At 38.0% G+C, this 17,337-nt stretch overlaps 1 protein-coding gene across 1 annotated transcript in view; it reads right to left on the bottom strand.

The window, feature by feature from the left end:
* exoc4 (exocyst complex component 4) overlaps positions 1-17,337 on the bottom strand; it is a 125,411-nt gene that overhangs the window by 24,430 nt on the left and 83,644 nt on the right. Inside the window, exons 14-16 of the mRNA XM_037695632.1 lie at positions 4,712-4,848; positions 3,739-3,894; positions 2,232-2,410 (exon numbers count right to left, since the gene is read on the bottom strand). Of these exons, the coding sequence (XP_037551560.1) occupies positions 2,232-2,410; positions 3,739-3,894; positions 4,712-4,848 (472 nt within the window). The remainder of the gene's footprint in view (positions 1-2,231; positions 2,411-3,738; positions 3,895-4,711; positions 4,849-17,337) is intronic.

Raw genomic sequence — 17,337 nt, 5'->3', positions numbered from 1 at the left:
TGTGTGTGTGTGTGTGTGTGTGTGTGTGTGTGTGTGTGTGTGTGTGCATGAGAGTATAAAGGGCTCTCTGACAACTCCAGTGGAGAAGGTAATGAGTGTGTGATAATACACTCAAACAAGAACTTAATGAAGAACAGGTAAGAGGGGTTGCAAAAGAAGCATTACACATATGGACGAGGAAAAACTTCTATCCACCAGACTGTGACCCCACAAAACAGACACTTTAATCCACAGTGTTTTTAGATCAATAACTTAAGAACAGCCTAAAAGGCTGCTAGAAATGTCAGTAAAAAGGAGAGGGGAGTCACAGAAATGCCTGTCTATGCCTTTCTTATTTTAAAAACTTTAGGAAGTCTTAGTGCTCCAAGAAACAGTTGGACATCACAGAAATTCTGGATTTTTCTGATTTAATCTGTGTTAGCATGAAAGTCTTTGATCTGTGTCCAAAGGAGAAACACAAAACCAAATTTTGACTTTTTTGAAAGCATTTATCAGGCAGAACTCTTTGTAAAACATAACACCGAGTTTGCTGTAGGAGAAGTAAACAGCAGCAGATGCCTGTGTAGGCGATAGTTTCGGATGCAAGTGGTTAAACAGTGCATATGTCGTGTTTGGGCCGTAAATATCCCTTCATCAACAAAATACCACCTGGAGGTATATACAGCTATAAGATGTACAAGTTTTAGTAAACTACAGATGTACAGTAGGGGTGTAACAATACACGTGGGTGTATTGAACTGTTTCGGTATAGCAGGTTTGGTTCTGTCCACATGCATACCGTTTCAGTTATTTTTTCATTAATTAAATTTTATTAACAATAGATTATGTGCCGTGGAACTAAAGTTCCTAAGCGTGTTTCAGCACGGTGCTATTATCTTGCAGCACACGCAGCATTAGCATTCTAGCATGTCGTTGCGGTCTCCTGTTTGGGAACATTATGGCTTTCTTGTTAAAAGACAAGTGGACAAATCCAAAGCTGTGTGTCGACATTGTTTCACGGAGATTAGATCTGCAGCAGCAACACGTTTAATTTGTTAACAACTTGAAACGACATCATCCGAATGTGAACGTCTCTTCTACAAGCAAGAAAAGCAGCTTGTTGTAAACACTAATAACAACAGCATTTAAACAACCTTTATCAGGTAATTCAGATCGGTCCAAAGCAATAACAAAAGCTGTAGGAGTTTTTAAAGCTCTGGATCTACGTTTCTATTGTTGATGCGCCAGCTTTAAAGTTCTTGAGCCCCGCTACGACATCCATCACATCAACACTTCAGCCAAACCGTTATATCAGCTGTAGGGTAACATATATCTGATATATATTATCCATAAATTACTTTATGAAAAAGCTAAAACTGATATTGTCAACAAGCCCTGGACCAGATTAAAGTCCTGTCCTGATGATGATACACGAGAGATTCAACCACCTCATAAAAGAAATGATGGCCGTTCAAGAAGAGGTATTGTTATTTTATTATTATCATCTAATTAACGTTTTTTTTTTAATTATAATTTTATTAACTCATTTTTTTGACCTCTTTGTGTTTTATTTCCAGTCTGGGACAGAGATAGCAGCTGAGTCTTCTTCCTCTTCAGAGAAATCCACCAGAGATCACCTCCAGCTAAGAAGTCTGTGATGAGTGAACTCTGAATTTTTCCAGGGACAGGTGGAAGCAGGTCCAAGAGGTTGTGAGTAATGAGACCAAATACAGCCACACTGCAAAATTAGCAAAGCTCTTCCTCTTTATTCTTGCTACTGTTGTTAGTGAGCTGTTTTCTCCACCGCTGGAGATGATGTCACTGCAACTAGATCTATGATTTTGGCAGAAAATGTGGACAAGTTGGTGTTTTTGGCCAAAAACTTGATTAGTTAGATTGTAAACGGTCTGTTGCTGCTTATTGTTCTGGTTCTGACTGTTATTGGATTCATTACGATTTTTTTTATCGTTAGTATAGTTTATTTATTGTAAAGAGTGCCTTTTATTTAAAATATCATCCAAATGGGTCGCTTTTATTTATTTTTATACAAACATATTGTTTACTTGGCATATTTTCAAAATAAACATTTTGTAAGTCTTCATTTTGGCCTTTTTTGTACCGAAAATGAAACGAATCGAGCCCTCCTTGAAACTGAACCGAACTGAAATGTGATTTTAGCGTATCGTTACACCCCTAATGTACAGGTAATAAATATTGCATACATCTGTTGAGCACTGTGTATTTCTACTCACTTGAGGCCTGAAGAGGGTTAGTGAAGAATGACTTAAGGCGACCAGCAAGCCATTCCATGCTTTCCTGGAGGTTGGCCAGAGCTTTCAGGTCACTGACATCGCGTAGGATCTCGTTCTGGGGGATTAATTTGTCTCCCAGGTTTCCAGTCAGCACCTCGGACTCCTTAGCAAAAGCGGCCCTGAAAGGTGGAGAGGATGAGTCACTGAAGAACTTGTGTGGTTAGACTGAACATCTTAGTAAAGAAATAATGCCTTAAAACATCTACATTTAGTTATGAAAAATATATTTAGCCCAATAAAAGCATACATGTGAATAAATGGCTCCTTTATTTTTCTTCTTTTTACAGAAGTTTACCAGAAATGTTGCTTTTCTAGTTACATAAAAAAAAAAAAAAGTTTTATTTTCAGAAACAGCGAGAGACTAACAGGAAAGTTTTATAAGAAGTTAAAATGTGATGAACTGTTGAATGAAATACATGTATATTACTCACTCAAATCTTATAATAATCTCATGTTTATAAGCTCAGGGATGTGGGGTTGAAATATCACTGTGACCTTTAAAGTGATGCACAGGGGTGGAATGTAGTAAGACTACAGGCTTGATAACTTGATGAACACCTTGATAGATTGAGTCAAGGAGACAGGGGGAAAAAACAATGATAGAAATAAAGACATTTTTTGTCTAAACTGTCATCTTGAGATGAAAGTTATTACTAGTTCAAATGATAACAATAAAGATGCATTTTATGTATGAGGACTTGTGGTTATGGAAGGAAATTTGAAAACAGGAAAAACAGATGGAGCTGGAGAAGAAAGTTGGATAACTACAAGTTATAACACAATGGTACCACAAACTTGAGGCATATGGAGCGGCCTCTAGAGTCGTCAGGATGCTCACAAAAATGGAGATCCTTTGAACAACAGATGGTTAAAAAGAAAAAACAAGAAAAACGCTTCACATAGGCATGTGCAGCTTATTAACAGGGCTTTATTAAAGCACTGGGTGGAGAGTTATGCAGAAGTTAATCCCTCGTTTCACAGTGGTGAAAACATCTATGGCTCTCAAATCAAACAGCCTTATGGACTTTATTTTTGCTATCTCTTTACCCTCTGTGTGTGTGTCTGTGTGGCACGAGAGGAGAAAGAGTGTGTACAACAGATTGACTTTCTTTGGCCACATAACCAATTTATTTATTTACTTTACCATTCTGCTTCAATGAGCTTCAGTGCTCCCTGAAGAGGGTGCACATTCAAAGGCAATTTTGATAAGACAGAACACTTTTCTCCTCTGTCTGCTCTCATATTTTTTATTTTATTTTTTTCCTCATTATCTCACTTCCTTCAGATAAAGGATGTTTTTAAAGAGCAATCATTACTTCTTTTATTGGAAACTTTTAGGATAAATGAGTATCTATAGTTGAGGTTTTTTTTTTAAACAAATAAAATCCTGTTAATACGCATATAAATATATATGCAATACGTGCCCCTGACTATGTTCTGCATGTACCTTGTAAAGTCCTCTTCATCTTCCCTCTTCTGCCTTGCCAGCCTGGGTTGGGCCATATTTGCCCAGTTAGGGAGGGACTGGAGCAAACGACTGATGTCCTCATCTTTGGACCAAGAAGCACTAATTGTCAGCTTCTCTTCACACTGGACAACAGCCCTGAGGACATAGACATGAACCCAAACAATTGCAGACTAGTTATAACATGTAACATTCACATTTTGAATATTTTTATATTTTGGAACCAACAGGGTAATATGGCCTGAGAACTACATACTGTAGCAAGTTTGGATGAAAACCAAATGCATTCATACTCAAAGAATGTCTTTGTGTGGACAATATGCAAGCATCAGATCTGTACTGACAACAAACAAAATCACTGCAGCTATAACATGACCTTACAGTGACAGAAAGCCAGAATGTATTTAATTTATTTCTATATGCATGAGAAATCTGTATTATCATGCATATACTTTAAGCTTTGCAGATACATTTACATACAGTACGAGTACAGAAATACGTAAGTCAATCAGTGAGGGTCTTCCTTGTTCAAATCCACATACTGCACTAAAACAACTATACAAGTAGAATTATATATATATATATATATATATATATATATATACCCACACACAAATGCATTTTGGCATACTCTGTTGGTCTTGTCTTTATTGCTCAGAGACCGCTGAGACTGAATGTGACCTATAGCCCAGCCCAGATGGGCTTCCAACAGTTCAGCAGTTCTCTCTCTTTGCGTGTCCTGTCCAGCGCATCACTCCTTTTTTATCTCTCCACATTTTCTAGCGCTCCTTTTACCTGACCAGGTGTTAGATGGTCCCAGGCGAGCACATATGGACAGCATTACACAGCCAAAAACAACAACAACAACAACAACAACAACAAAAACTACAGGATCATTTTAAAATGTATGTAATGATGAAATAAGATGAGATAGTGTTTTTTTTATCCTTTTTACCTATAAGCTGTGTTGCAGATTTCCTTGTATTCTTTGAGCTTGTCACAGACCATCTCAAGAAACTGGTTGGAGTAGGCACTCAGATCCTGCATCAGGCTCATGAGATCCTGAATGGACTTCTCCACAACCACTGTGCTCTATGTTCAAATAAAAGGACAGGATAACATGCTGGGTGAGTTTGTAGACATGAAAAAGTACACTTCAACTTAAAAACAAAAACAGAAAAAACAAAGTAAAACAGAGAAAATGTGAACATGTTTTTGATACTGTCAGGCTGGATTCAGTTTGTCCTAACGACAGAGTGATTGAAGGTCTCCAGCTTCTCAACACGTCACCTGCCGTTGAACTGATGACTAGTGCTGGCGATCTTGTCGTTTAACGCTATTAAACGAATGGATGTAAGTGAATCAGTGTGAGAGCATGTACTTGTGAATTTTGAACTTCTGTACCGAGTGTCTTCTGAAGCTTAAAGTGAGTGTGTATTTGTCATGATGCACCCATCACCAGGAGCCAGTGTAGGGCTGTGACAGCAGCCATTACAGATTAGCCATTCCTGCGTGGCTAATGCTCCTGCTGGCCCAGGAACAACAGAGCAGCTTCATATCCCCAGACACACTTATGCAAACATGGAGAGGGCAAACTTTTCACATCACACACCTCTTGAAAGTTGTTAAATAGGATTACAACTCAGAATTTAAAGGTCTGTCTGTTTCTTACACTTAACCAACCTAGCTTTAAACTTATATAATCATAACTTTCTTTTAGTGTGGCGCTAGCTTTGTGGCAACCACTCTTAAAATGGCACTAATTGTAAGAGCAGAACAGTAATCAAATATATCTATACATGGGAAGAACATGTTAAACACAAGTTATTTTCAGCTCACAACTCAGTTTATGTTAATTTAATCTGCACTTTCAGTGTTTAGAAAAAATAAAAATATTGTTCATCAAAGCTTATTTAAATGAAAATGACTTGCAGTCTAAAGCTGCTAAAAAGATCTATTTCAGCAGTGTCTGTAGAAAATGCAGCTAACTTTAGATTAGATTATCGTATGTGTAGCTGCACTTAGACAGTACTGCTTTATACATTCTGTGTGATGTTACACAAAAGTTCCAACATTTGAGCAGGAATATCTTTTTTTTAACGGTCCCAGTATTTATTCCTATCTGGAATTTTGTGGGGGCGGCAACAACTGTAACTCAAAAACTCAGAATATGAAGGAACATATGATGTGATACAATAAAGTACTATTAATTGGTCTTTTGGTCTCCTTATTTTTTTCTGTCACAAGCAGGCGAATACGGACATACAAACAAACAGCAACTACTCCACCGAGGGATGTAATGATCCATAGCACTGCCCATACCCATGAAGTGCTAACCAAGGCCTTGCCTCTGCCAAGGGAGCAGCCTTTAGTGTCCATGCATGACACCCCGTCAGCTGGCCAGGATGGGAACAATTACACAAACTCTGCGGGAGAGCTAGCTGCTACAGCGCATCAGCTACAAAACTGTGTCTATAAAAAAGTTGATGCTGTGTAGAAAATATCAATAAAAACTCTGCAAGAACCTATAACTAAAAACCGACTTAAGATTTTTTCTTAAAGCGTATTTAGTTTTAAGATCGATATCAGCAGATTTTTTAAAAGGTGGGTAGAGGTCAATGAAAACACTGGAAAAGTTGATTCATGTTGATGGAAAAATAACATTTGGCAGAAAATTTCAAGTATTTGTGTAAAGTGGCAATGACTAGAAACAAAAGGCATAATGAAACTAGCCCTACAGTAGTAAAGATATGAAGGGAATTGTCTTCAGGAAAATACTGGGTGGTAAAATACTTAACTTAACATTTATTTTCAACATATAATCTGACTGAATAACAAAAATGGTTAAATTGTGTCATTTGAACCAGTTTCTTTAAGTGAGAAAAATTTTGTCCCCCATCCAGAGGACTTCCTCAGTCTACAGCCTGCCAACCAGATCTGCCCCATAGGTTGCCTGCACTGCTGTGTTTCAAGTCAGCCTCCTGTTGCAATCTCAAAAGCAGGCTTTTAAAATGTGCAAAACACAACCATCCAAAACAATCAATCATGATGTACAACAATCAAATGTTTTAGGCCAAATGGTCAGCTAGCTACTCACAGAAACAGCTTGAAGATAACCAAAACCATAGTGGCTCAGAAAGAGTAGACAGAGTAGTAGTCCTCTGGATGAGGGATGAAATGTTTCTCACTTAAAGAAACTGGTCCAGATGACACGATTTAACCTTTGTTGTTATTTACATAGATGATTGAGCTTCAAACCTTTTTTTTTAATATGACTGAATATTTAATAGACTCTAGAAAAGTCTGTGTATGAGTGACAAGGCCTAAAACTAAGACTGTATGGCTGTTTGTTTGTGTCCTCCAGTCAAAATTCTTAAATTTCTACATTAAGGAAAAACAGAACACCTCCTAAAACATTTGAAAATAAAACTGAAACTAGTGTGTTGCAAAAAAAACAACAAAAGCCAGAATAAAAAAATGTGCCTGTCCTGAGTGTCTGTCCAGTTTTTATCCGTTTGCAGTTGAAGAGTCGGCATTAATGGTGACATTGGAGTGCAGATGGTGTGTGCCCGTAAATGCACTATCAAGTTTTTGAGCAGCGAATTTTGCCATGAAGTTGCTTTATTTTCCAGGGAACGTCTACTAATTTTATCAAACCAATGCTCAACCAAACGTGGAAAACTTTACAACATTATGGTGGTCAAAGAGTCCAGGTTACAAACTTGATTGTACTGAGCGTCAAGAACCAGTGGTGAAAAAAGCTCCCCTGCTGGTCTTCTCGTGTGACCAGCAGAAAGAAAAAAAACAGCTCAGTGCAAAGACAACATTAATCTGCCATCTCTGAATTATAATCTATACCTGTACAAGAGAGAAAAGGCTGTGTAGTGAGGAGCAGAGCACTGACATTTACAGATTTCTGTGAGGTAATGACTACTAACAAAGCATCGTTTGGATAAAGTTAAGATGTTAATATCCAACATATTTCTTTTTAACTAGGTCACATCCATTTCCTTCTCGTTTTTTGTTCAGTTATTTTTTTGCACATTAATTTGTTTAATAAAAGTCCAAGTGTTAAAACAAACTGAGAAAGTTATGTTTTATTGCAAGAAGTGCTGTGAATTATTTTGCTTCTGCCCCAATAATCATAAAGTAGGACTGGGAGATGTTCAGAGGGTAGGTCAGACAGAATTTACAGAAGTGCATAACTCTCCATTTTATGAGTGGACAACAGAAACAGGGTTCCTTAGGGTGCTGCATTTGATTAAGCAGAGATTATATAGTCCAGTAAAACTTGTAGTAAACTGGATTAATTGTTTTCAAAAGAACAACCTTTCTGAGAAGACAGCAAATCTATAAAACTAACCAAGTATTTCCTGTAAGTGTCAAACATAAGTAATTTATATTATTAAAACATTGTGTGACATTACAAAATTATGATGAATTTGTTAAAAAAAAAAAAAGCAATTAAATGAATCATGTTACTTCCAAGATGTGTTGGCTAATGTCTACATTTTCAAACTCATAATGAAAAATGTCAAATCAATAAAATTGTGTGAAGGGAAATTGACAATTAATAAACTATGATTTTTTTTTTTTTTCATAATATGGTGAGAAAGTTCATGTGCAACACAAGTTCATGAATATCCTCCATTCTTTCTGTCTGTTTTGAGGCTTTAGAATCCACCAGCAGGCCAAGTTGGTGAATGGAGAAGAGTAAACAATGGATACTCGATCCATTACGCCTGCTCTAGCAAATGCTCTTGCACTCAGCTCCCTTGTCTAATTTGCTCATTTAACACAGCCATTCGTCTTAGGCAGCAGCAATCATTAAAAAGTAATCAAGGAACAGATTGAGAAAGGGAGGGCTTCAACAGAAAGAGTAAGAGTGCTGGGGAAAGCGACTTTGCTACATCTCCTCTATCTTACTTGACTTTTACACAGGAGTGCCATCATGAAGCTTTCTCCATCTCTCCTCCTCTCCCCTTCTAATGTTTCAAGCTTAAAAGGTCAAGACGCTGTGGAATAATGTGAAAAAAAAAACCACCCATATGTCTCCTTTAATTATACTTCCTAGTATTTTATTATCCTTTTATTGTGCTTGGTTGCACTTTGCATCTTTGCATCATTACTAAATAAACACATGGTCATCACTGAACATTAGCCTAGGGTTTTGCAAATGGATATCGGAATTTGCGGGGGTAAACTTCTGTTGTGAAATAAAGGCCATGGCAATTGCGGTTTAATGACAACAAGACAACATCAAGAATTGTGCCTCAGTGGAAAAATGTGTTAATGCATGGTCATCACAGCAGGAACCACCCTGAGTTGGTGCTAAAAGTAGTTATTTCCTTTGGTGGAGTGAGTAAAAAGCACAATGCCAAGAAGATCATTACTGAAAGTGAGAGCACAAGGATGAATTCACTGTTGCTGAACTCTGTTGGCCAAATGTGGCATCTTCTAAATGGAATGGTTCAAAGTGTGTTTTATTTATTCACGCTCACTTAGAGTCCCTGAGCCTCAACTGCTTGGAAATTACAGCTTCATGAGTTTTTCTATAATGTGTTTTCTGAGTTATCTGTGAGAAGGGCCAAAAGGTTTGAATCGGAACCGGATCATAGATTTTTCCCATTAGAAAAAGTAGGGGGGCCCCTTAAGGTTTTGCTGAGGTCAGAGTGTTTAACCCTTTTGCTCAGTGCCATTTCACTCACACCTCGACCTCAGACCACTGACACGTGTAATGCCTCAGCCATGCTGTTCACATGGTTGACCATGGGTTGCTAAAATGATACACACTCAGCAGGGTGTACACACAACCGCACACGCCCACACACCATCGGGAGCAAATGCAGAGATAACCTCTGCCTCCCCCACACACACATAGTGTCCCTCTCCAGAGTAAAGAGGAGCTGGGCATGTGTGGGACATTGTCTTGACAGATCATTCATCAACGTCAGTGTGGAGCTATTCTGCAAAGACTCCCCTGACACACTCCGGATGGCCCTCATGCTCATGCTTACTCAACCACAAAATATGCCCCTTTGAACGTATATGTATGTAAGCCAGCTTGTATTTAAATTTATTTTGGTTCTGTAAACTCTGCAAAATTTGGTCTAATGAGTCTCATTTTTTTGTCAAAATGATAGAACAATGGAAAAAGCAGCAAAAATGTTTTAAAAAGGCGATATAAAAGAAAATAGTGATATACTGAGATTTTTAAAAACTTAATTTTCCTTTGTCTTTTTTTTTTTTAAATCAGCATGATTTAATCAGCTAAAACTTCAGATCATTTCACTTTTTGAAGTAGTTGCAACTTAATGTGTTGTGGTTACAATTTTAAAGGGATGTGTGCAGAAATTCTAGAAAAATATTTATTTTATTGTAGACTTTTATCACTTTTGTACAAAATGAAATTTAACCTCAAGATCAAACTAAATGTTTGCACTGTGGATGCATGCAGCTTGGCAACAGAGGCCCATTATTACCGTTTTTATATCAACTCCAGCAAATAAAATTTCAGTATGTTTACACATCATTAAATGACACGTTTCAGGCTTGACAAAGTAAAGCAATAATGATCAGCTCAGACGGTCAGAGTATAGCAAAATAAGCATGATACTATAAAAATTAATGTGTAAACATGGCTGCTGGTTGGATTAAATGGAGTTATTAAAGTACACATTATTTTGCTCACTATAAACACTGCATTAAGCGTAGCAAGAATTCTAATTGAGATACGAGGAGCAATATCACCCTTGAATGATTACAGATGGGCTTCTATATTATACACACCCTCATTTTGCCTCAGCACAAAAACCAAAGTGGGGTAAAATATGGAGTTTATGTATATTCTAATCCTGGGAATCACCTTAGGGCTCAGATTTGCCATTTAAATCCCCTAAGGTGACCCCATCTCCTCGCTAATAATCATCACATGAGCTCAGTTTTTCTTTCCCCAACACCTGGTATGGTATTATTGCTTTCTAGCGAAAGTAAGATGAGTGTTCTTATCCTCCTAGATAGTTATTTATCACTTATTGCCAAGCACGATGAATTTTTCATCACAAGCAGTGGTTCAAGCCATCTGTCCTTACCATAAGTGAAAAAGTTTGATACAAGGCTGAAAGGCAAATTATAATGTAGTTAATGCACTGTATGTGTGTGTGTGTGTAATATTCTTTTCTGTGCTCCATTAGGCCCATTTGTAGATAGTACATTAACTCAAACACACACACACATGTACACAAACATGCTCACAGCAACGTAAAGACTATCATCTGCAAACTCGGAGCACTAACTTGCTTTCAAAATTCAAGCTGTAACTTTTATCAGGCACCCACAGCCAAACCTTCTTTCCTTCAGACCAAAGGGCATGTTTGTCATAGAGCTGACATTTCAACTTTATTCCCATTAACCGACTTCCCCAGAAAGCAAAAGATTATGTCTTGTAACACACAGAGACACTGTTTGTGGTAGCACTGCATGACATCAACCTGTACTACTTTCGGCAGTAGCTGCTCAGGCTGTTTTCTTTGCTCATTTCCGTGCTGTCTCTTTTACAAAACACAGAGATGATTAACATATCTGTATATTTATAGTTGCAATAAGTAACCATCATGTTGGCATGAATATAAACACAGCTGTGTCGCATTTAAATAAAAAAGGGAACATCTCTTTGGCTGAGGCGGGTTGGATGCCTGGGGCAGCTGGGCGTGAGCCTCAGGAGTACATGTGTTTGGTGTGAGATAACCAGAAAAAGGTGGGTGGTAGGGGTTAGTTCTACCTTAAGCAATGACAGAGGAGGTGCAAAAGAAACAAAACTTCAAGAAAAAAAAAACATTATTTCACAGAATCTGAGGGCTTTAGCAGAAAAAAATCAAAGTGAAGTCTGTTAAATTTAATAAACTTGATTCAGCATCAAGGTGAGGACAGTATCAAATCATCTGCTGTATGAAGAATACTGTTGATAAAGAAAAACAAAAGTATGACTAGGTAGAGAAGAAAAAAAATATTTTTAAAGTGCAGCATACAGAAGTGGTAATTCATAAAAAGCTGTGTCATTCTTTTATAACTTTCACAAGCTCTAAAGCTGTCGACAGAAAGCTTAGACACAGTGCTTACATTTAAAATATAAGGGAAAAATTCCATAGAATATATTTTTATCTGAAAAAAGGCCAATTTATTAAGTTTAAATATTTGTGAACATATTTACTCAAATGTGGGACTGATGTTGGCTTTTGTTACTGGTAAATGGGTGCCCAGCATGCTTGTATGTCCACTCTCCCGCTCCCCATCACCCCCTACTTTTCTCCAAATCACAGGGCACAGCTGATGCAGCTAACAGGTATATTGTGTTGTGATTGCCATGTCTGCTGATGGAAACTGAAAGTTGAGTGTGTCCTTATTAAAGAATACTCTACCATAACCATCTCCACAGTGCATGTGTGCGTGATGGGATAGGACGGGGGCAGCAGGAAGCCAATCAAGAAAAAGAACCTAGAAGCGATCAGCCCCCCACAAATAAGCATTGCCAACACAGATCATCACAAATCAAAAGGTCAGTGTCATTACAGTCATTGGAAGTGGAAGTGTGTGTGCATGCACAATTGACATGATTCTTCCCTCCTGTCTCACACAGCTACATGTGAATATGAGTTTGAAAAGGTCAACATCATTAGCAGACCATTGGTAGCTAAACATATCTGCAGTATAACAAGATTTCCTGTAGCTGGCAGAGAGTGAAAGAAACCAGTTTTTAAGAGGGTTGAAAAGTTGTTTGCATACAAACACCCAAATGCAGGTTAATACATGCAAATGCTAATGATAAATGCACAATTATCACGTCAGCACGCAGATGCAAAGAACTGGTTAGGGGCTATTGTGTGGAGGCATTGGGGAAAGAGCTGAATGATGCTTCACTGGAAAGAGAGGGCCAGTGTGTGCAGTAAATATGGCTCTGATGTGGTCTTGGCTAATGAAGTAAACAAGCAGCTTACAAACAACTCATCTGCACCCACTGACTAACAGAAGCACAGCAAACCATACAACTGGGCAAGCAGATGGTACAACTCTGCTTTCTTCAGGGACAGAGAAGAGTGCTCACCTGGTTGTTGTTTTGGGGGGTTGTCTCATTACACTTGTGTGTGGCTGAATGTGCACATTGTGTCCATGCTTGCTTGTGAGTCACAAAATGAGAGTGTAAAAGGGACACTTTGGGGAGGGGGGAGGGTCCTACAAAGATTAATGGAGCCAATCTCCAAACCTATCCAACAGAGTGACCAAACCCTCCCTATCCTGCTTTATTCGTCTGTTCTACTGCCCTTCTTTCTTATTATTTTTATTTTTTACCTCTCGCCTCCTTTCCCTCTATCTAACACTAATTAAATGAATCAATCAGTGGCAACACAAAGCTTGACAGATAACATACAGTGTGTGTGTGTTGTTGTGATATCACAATGCTGGAAGTTTAGCCCTTGAAAAAAAACAAGAAAAACAACAAGTAAACAAACTGCGAGCAGTTATTGCCAGGGTCCAAGTCACCTGGAGCATATTGAAGTGGAACACGTTGTCCCCAGTAGTATGCTGCTGCTTTGCAGCTGCAGCTTGGGCCCCTAATGAGAACAACTATGGTCACAACTGATGAAAGATCCAAAGCAACTAAAGGATCAAGCAAGAAAGAAAGCTCAGAAGATGGAAAGAAGGATTACCAGACAGACATTTGTTGCTAGGGTACGTCCCTCTCGACTTTAATGCTACTGCTCCTCTGGTGACTTATCAACCCTGACTGTGCTATTGCACAGACACATGAATGGACATTAAGCTCTCCCACTGAACTATACACTGTCCTTGCCAACTCGTATCTCAAGCTCCTAGTGGACAATATATATAGCTTGTGTCAGGCTTACAATAATTACAATTATATCAATAGCAGCAATATATAAACATGATGTATAAAAGCAATTTTTGACACCACTGGTACCAAGTGATATGGAAACCACTGCCTATATCACTACTACTTATTAACCCATAGGCCTAAAATGCATGTGTATTTCTTTTCATAAGCTGTTTAGGCAAACATAAGACATGATATTCACCTTGACCTTTAAACAGTGTTTCCACAGAGTCACTATATTATTCTGCAGAAGATATACCTGACAAAAAGCCAGATAATTTATACAAATGTATTTAATAACATGAGTTCATTCCAAAAGGTAATGTTATGGAAATGCATTCATAAATATTTGATCCACGATAGAGTATATTACAATGGTCTGACAAGGCTAATACCAGATTCCACAGCAGAAGGTTTAGGAAATTGTATCTATAGTGTTGCTACACAAGTAAAAACGGTTTTTAAAATACTGCTCGACTTGAGCTTCTTTGCATAAACAAGTCAACAAAGTTCATTGTACAAAATGTTTAATTTGAACACAGTGCAGTACATAAAAGTCCATGCTCAATAATCCAGGTAAAAAAATCCAACAAAGTCAAGACAGGTCTTCTGGACGTTTTTTATTTTATTTTATTTGTTCAAACGTTTCATCCTTCATCCAAAGGACTTCATAATTCTTGGGAGCCACAACAAACAGTCCCATAAGTGGTTTACTCACATAGTGGGCCAACCAGTTTTGTGGTGACAAGATGGTTTCTGGAGTCCACCTTCTACACCTGTCAACTCCTCTGAGGCAGCCATAGCCAAAGTGGTTCAAAATATCAAAGGGGTACAATAGCAGCACATTTGTATTTACTCTAGGAATAAGACATATGTAGGGGTAGACTATAGCATAGATACATTGTGAATTATTACTAATTCTCAATTTATCAAACCTCAGGGCACCATACTCATAAAGAGAGAAAACTATAAATTCATGATTTACAGGATTATCAGTCTCAACATATCACCCCAAACCACAGTTCTTTTCTTCTGAACAATGTCATATTTAAATTAAAACACACGCACAACTGAAATAAGTTTGGCTCAGTTTATGTGATGTTTAGGAGGCTGTGGTAGCTTAGTGGTCAGTGGTGCGGTCTTGTAATCCTGAGGTTTCGGGTTCAAGCCCAGGTTGTGTCAGGAAGGGCATCTGGCATAAAACAAAGAGCCAAATCTTTCATGCAAGTTTGCTCACTATGGCAACCCTTGAAGAAGGGCGCAGCTGAAAGAAACTGTTTGCGACATTTATTGACAGGTAGTAATATAGTAGTAAGTTATAGCAAATATGAAGAGTGTAAAATTTAATCTTTAAATAAAACAAATGCAATATATATGGATAAAACAAAGTGCGACTGAAGCTACATTAAAAGCTTTGGTCTATTATAAGGTGAGGGCAGGTTTATTTGAAACTAATAAATAAAATAAAATTAAAAGGAAAGTTCTAAATTTGAAACTTATCAAAGACTCGTTGAACTGGACTGCTGTTTTAATCTAGAAGGCACCATGGTTACCAGTGAGGAAGCATTTGTCCTACCAAGTCATTGAATCTGTTTCAGTTCCTATAGAAGATACCAGGCAGGTGAGTGACCAGATCCCGTACGTGATCTCAAAAGTGGAAAATCTCCCAAGCTGTTAACAGAAGAGAGGGAGGGAGGGAGCGAGGGTCGGTTGGTTGGAGGGTTGGTCGGTCTCTCTCTCTCTGTGCAGCTGGCTCAGGCAGTAAGCAGGATCTCAGTTTTTCAACAGGTGGGTGCTCAGACTAAAGACTCCTGAGGTCAGAACAGCGTCTGGCTTTGTGCAGAGGAGGATGTGCTCAAAACATCGGGGTTTAAGTTAAAGTTCTGACTAGCTCAATTTTTTTTTCTTTTTTTTGTTTACCCTTTATTTATACAGGTAGTCTCATTGAGTCACAAGAACTCATTTTCAAGAGCGACCTGTTTTTTGGGAGCAAATAGTGGGGGTTAAGGGCCTTGCTCAGGGGCCCAGAGTGGGGCAAATGAGGGTGGAGGCAGGTGTGGGTGTTTCACCTTTTCGACTCACATTTTGATGTTGACGGTACAGGGAGTTGAACCTGTGACTTTCTGATCACAGGCCCATCTTCTCTAACCTCTGCGCCACCACTCCCTATTTTATTTGATTACCGTTTTATTACTGTGCTGAATCAAATCAGAGTTTCTGCTTGCCGGGGTACTTTGTCTCTGAAAACAAGGAAGCTGAATCAAAGAAAAACTTGAACAAAACTTCTGATAAAAATAAGATGAAGACAGGAAGAGTGGACATGAAGTGGAAAAATAAAATTAAGAAAAGGTGAAACGTGAGAGTGAAAACAAGCATGCAGCTTGCTTTTAAAGCAAGACAGAGGGATATGTGTTTGTCTTGGTCCCAGTATCATGAATTTATTTGTTGCCATGTGCCACAATGTCATACCATTAATGTTGAGACATACCAAATATAAGTTGCACACTCCTTACAGGCTGGTACTGTAAGTGCATATCTTAATGTCCCTATATGAAATGGAAGAAGTACTTTCTAAAAATGCTATTTTATTTATTTATTTATTTATTTTAGTATTTTGTTATTTGTCAAGTTAAAACATTTGTAAAGAGCAAATACAACTCTGCTCCAAGGGCATCCAGGTCCCAGTGGGAGAAATTGTTACAGTGCACAGTGTAAGCACCCACTGATAAATGCAACTAGTGTTGTAGTAAATATTTTTTATTTCACTTTTTATGACAAAAAAAACTGAAAAAACACCAGTGCTAATACAGTATCTTCATCCAATTTACACTATAGCACATTAATGTGTGCTTCAGTAGTTGCAAAGAGCAGATGCCTCTATAAAATGCTATCCCCTATGGTTTTCTGGATATGGTCATAGCTGAGTTGTGTGAAACGGTTTAATGTGGTGTAGCGATATTGAGCTCTTTCCTGCCTATCAAACATGATGGGTTTTAGACTGTCATATGTGTCTGTCTTCGACAACACCCAGCACAGACTCTACCATGAGACTTTAATGGGGCGCACATAGTGTATGTGTGCATACAAGACAAAACAACATTCCCTAACTGGGACATGCCTAGAACTACTTGTATCTTTCAAATCTAAAATGTGTCTTCAACTCAAAATAAAACTGTTTGTATTTTGATAACTTTGAATGTGTTGTCTCTTTAATGTGGCAAGTCAACAGATTTAGATTTAAGTTCAGCATGAGTTGAATCACATGCACAAAAGCACACAAACACAAGCAGACCTAAATAATCAGCATAATTTTGTGTTGTCACAGAGCTGGGCATATTTAAGAGCAGGGCAGGAAGATGCTTCTGACATAAAGCTATTTGTTTAACTCAACTTCAAAAACCATTATTTAAGTTTCTACTGCTGAGGAAAAACGAGTTTTACCATTTTTTTTTCTAAAGCTCTTATGATAACTATATGAACAAAAGCTACACTGAGAAAAAGTCCTGATATAAGCTCAATCATCCAGGCAAATAAATCACAAAAGAGTTAAAACAGATCATATGGACATTGAGAAAAGTGTTATAAAGGTAAAACTGTGGATGAAGAATATCAAAGAAAACAGCAGGATGCCTCTCAAATTGAAAGCACACACACACACACACACACACACACACACACACACACACACACAC

The sequence above is a fragment of the Nematolebias whitei genome, chromosome 22, assembly GCF_014905685.2.
Source record: "Nematolebias whitei isolate Nwh7 chromosome 22, NemWhi1, whole genome shotgun sequence".
Lineage (NCBI taxonomy): Eukaryota > Metazoa > Chordata > Actinopteri > Cyprinodontiformes > Rivulidae > Nematolebias > Nematolebias whitei.
The sequence above is the reverse complement of the archived record's forward strand: the minus strand, read 5'-3'. Positions and strand labels throughout refer to the sequence as shown.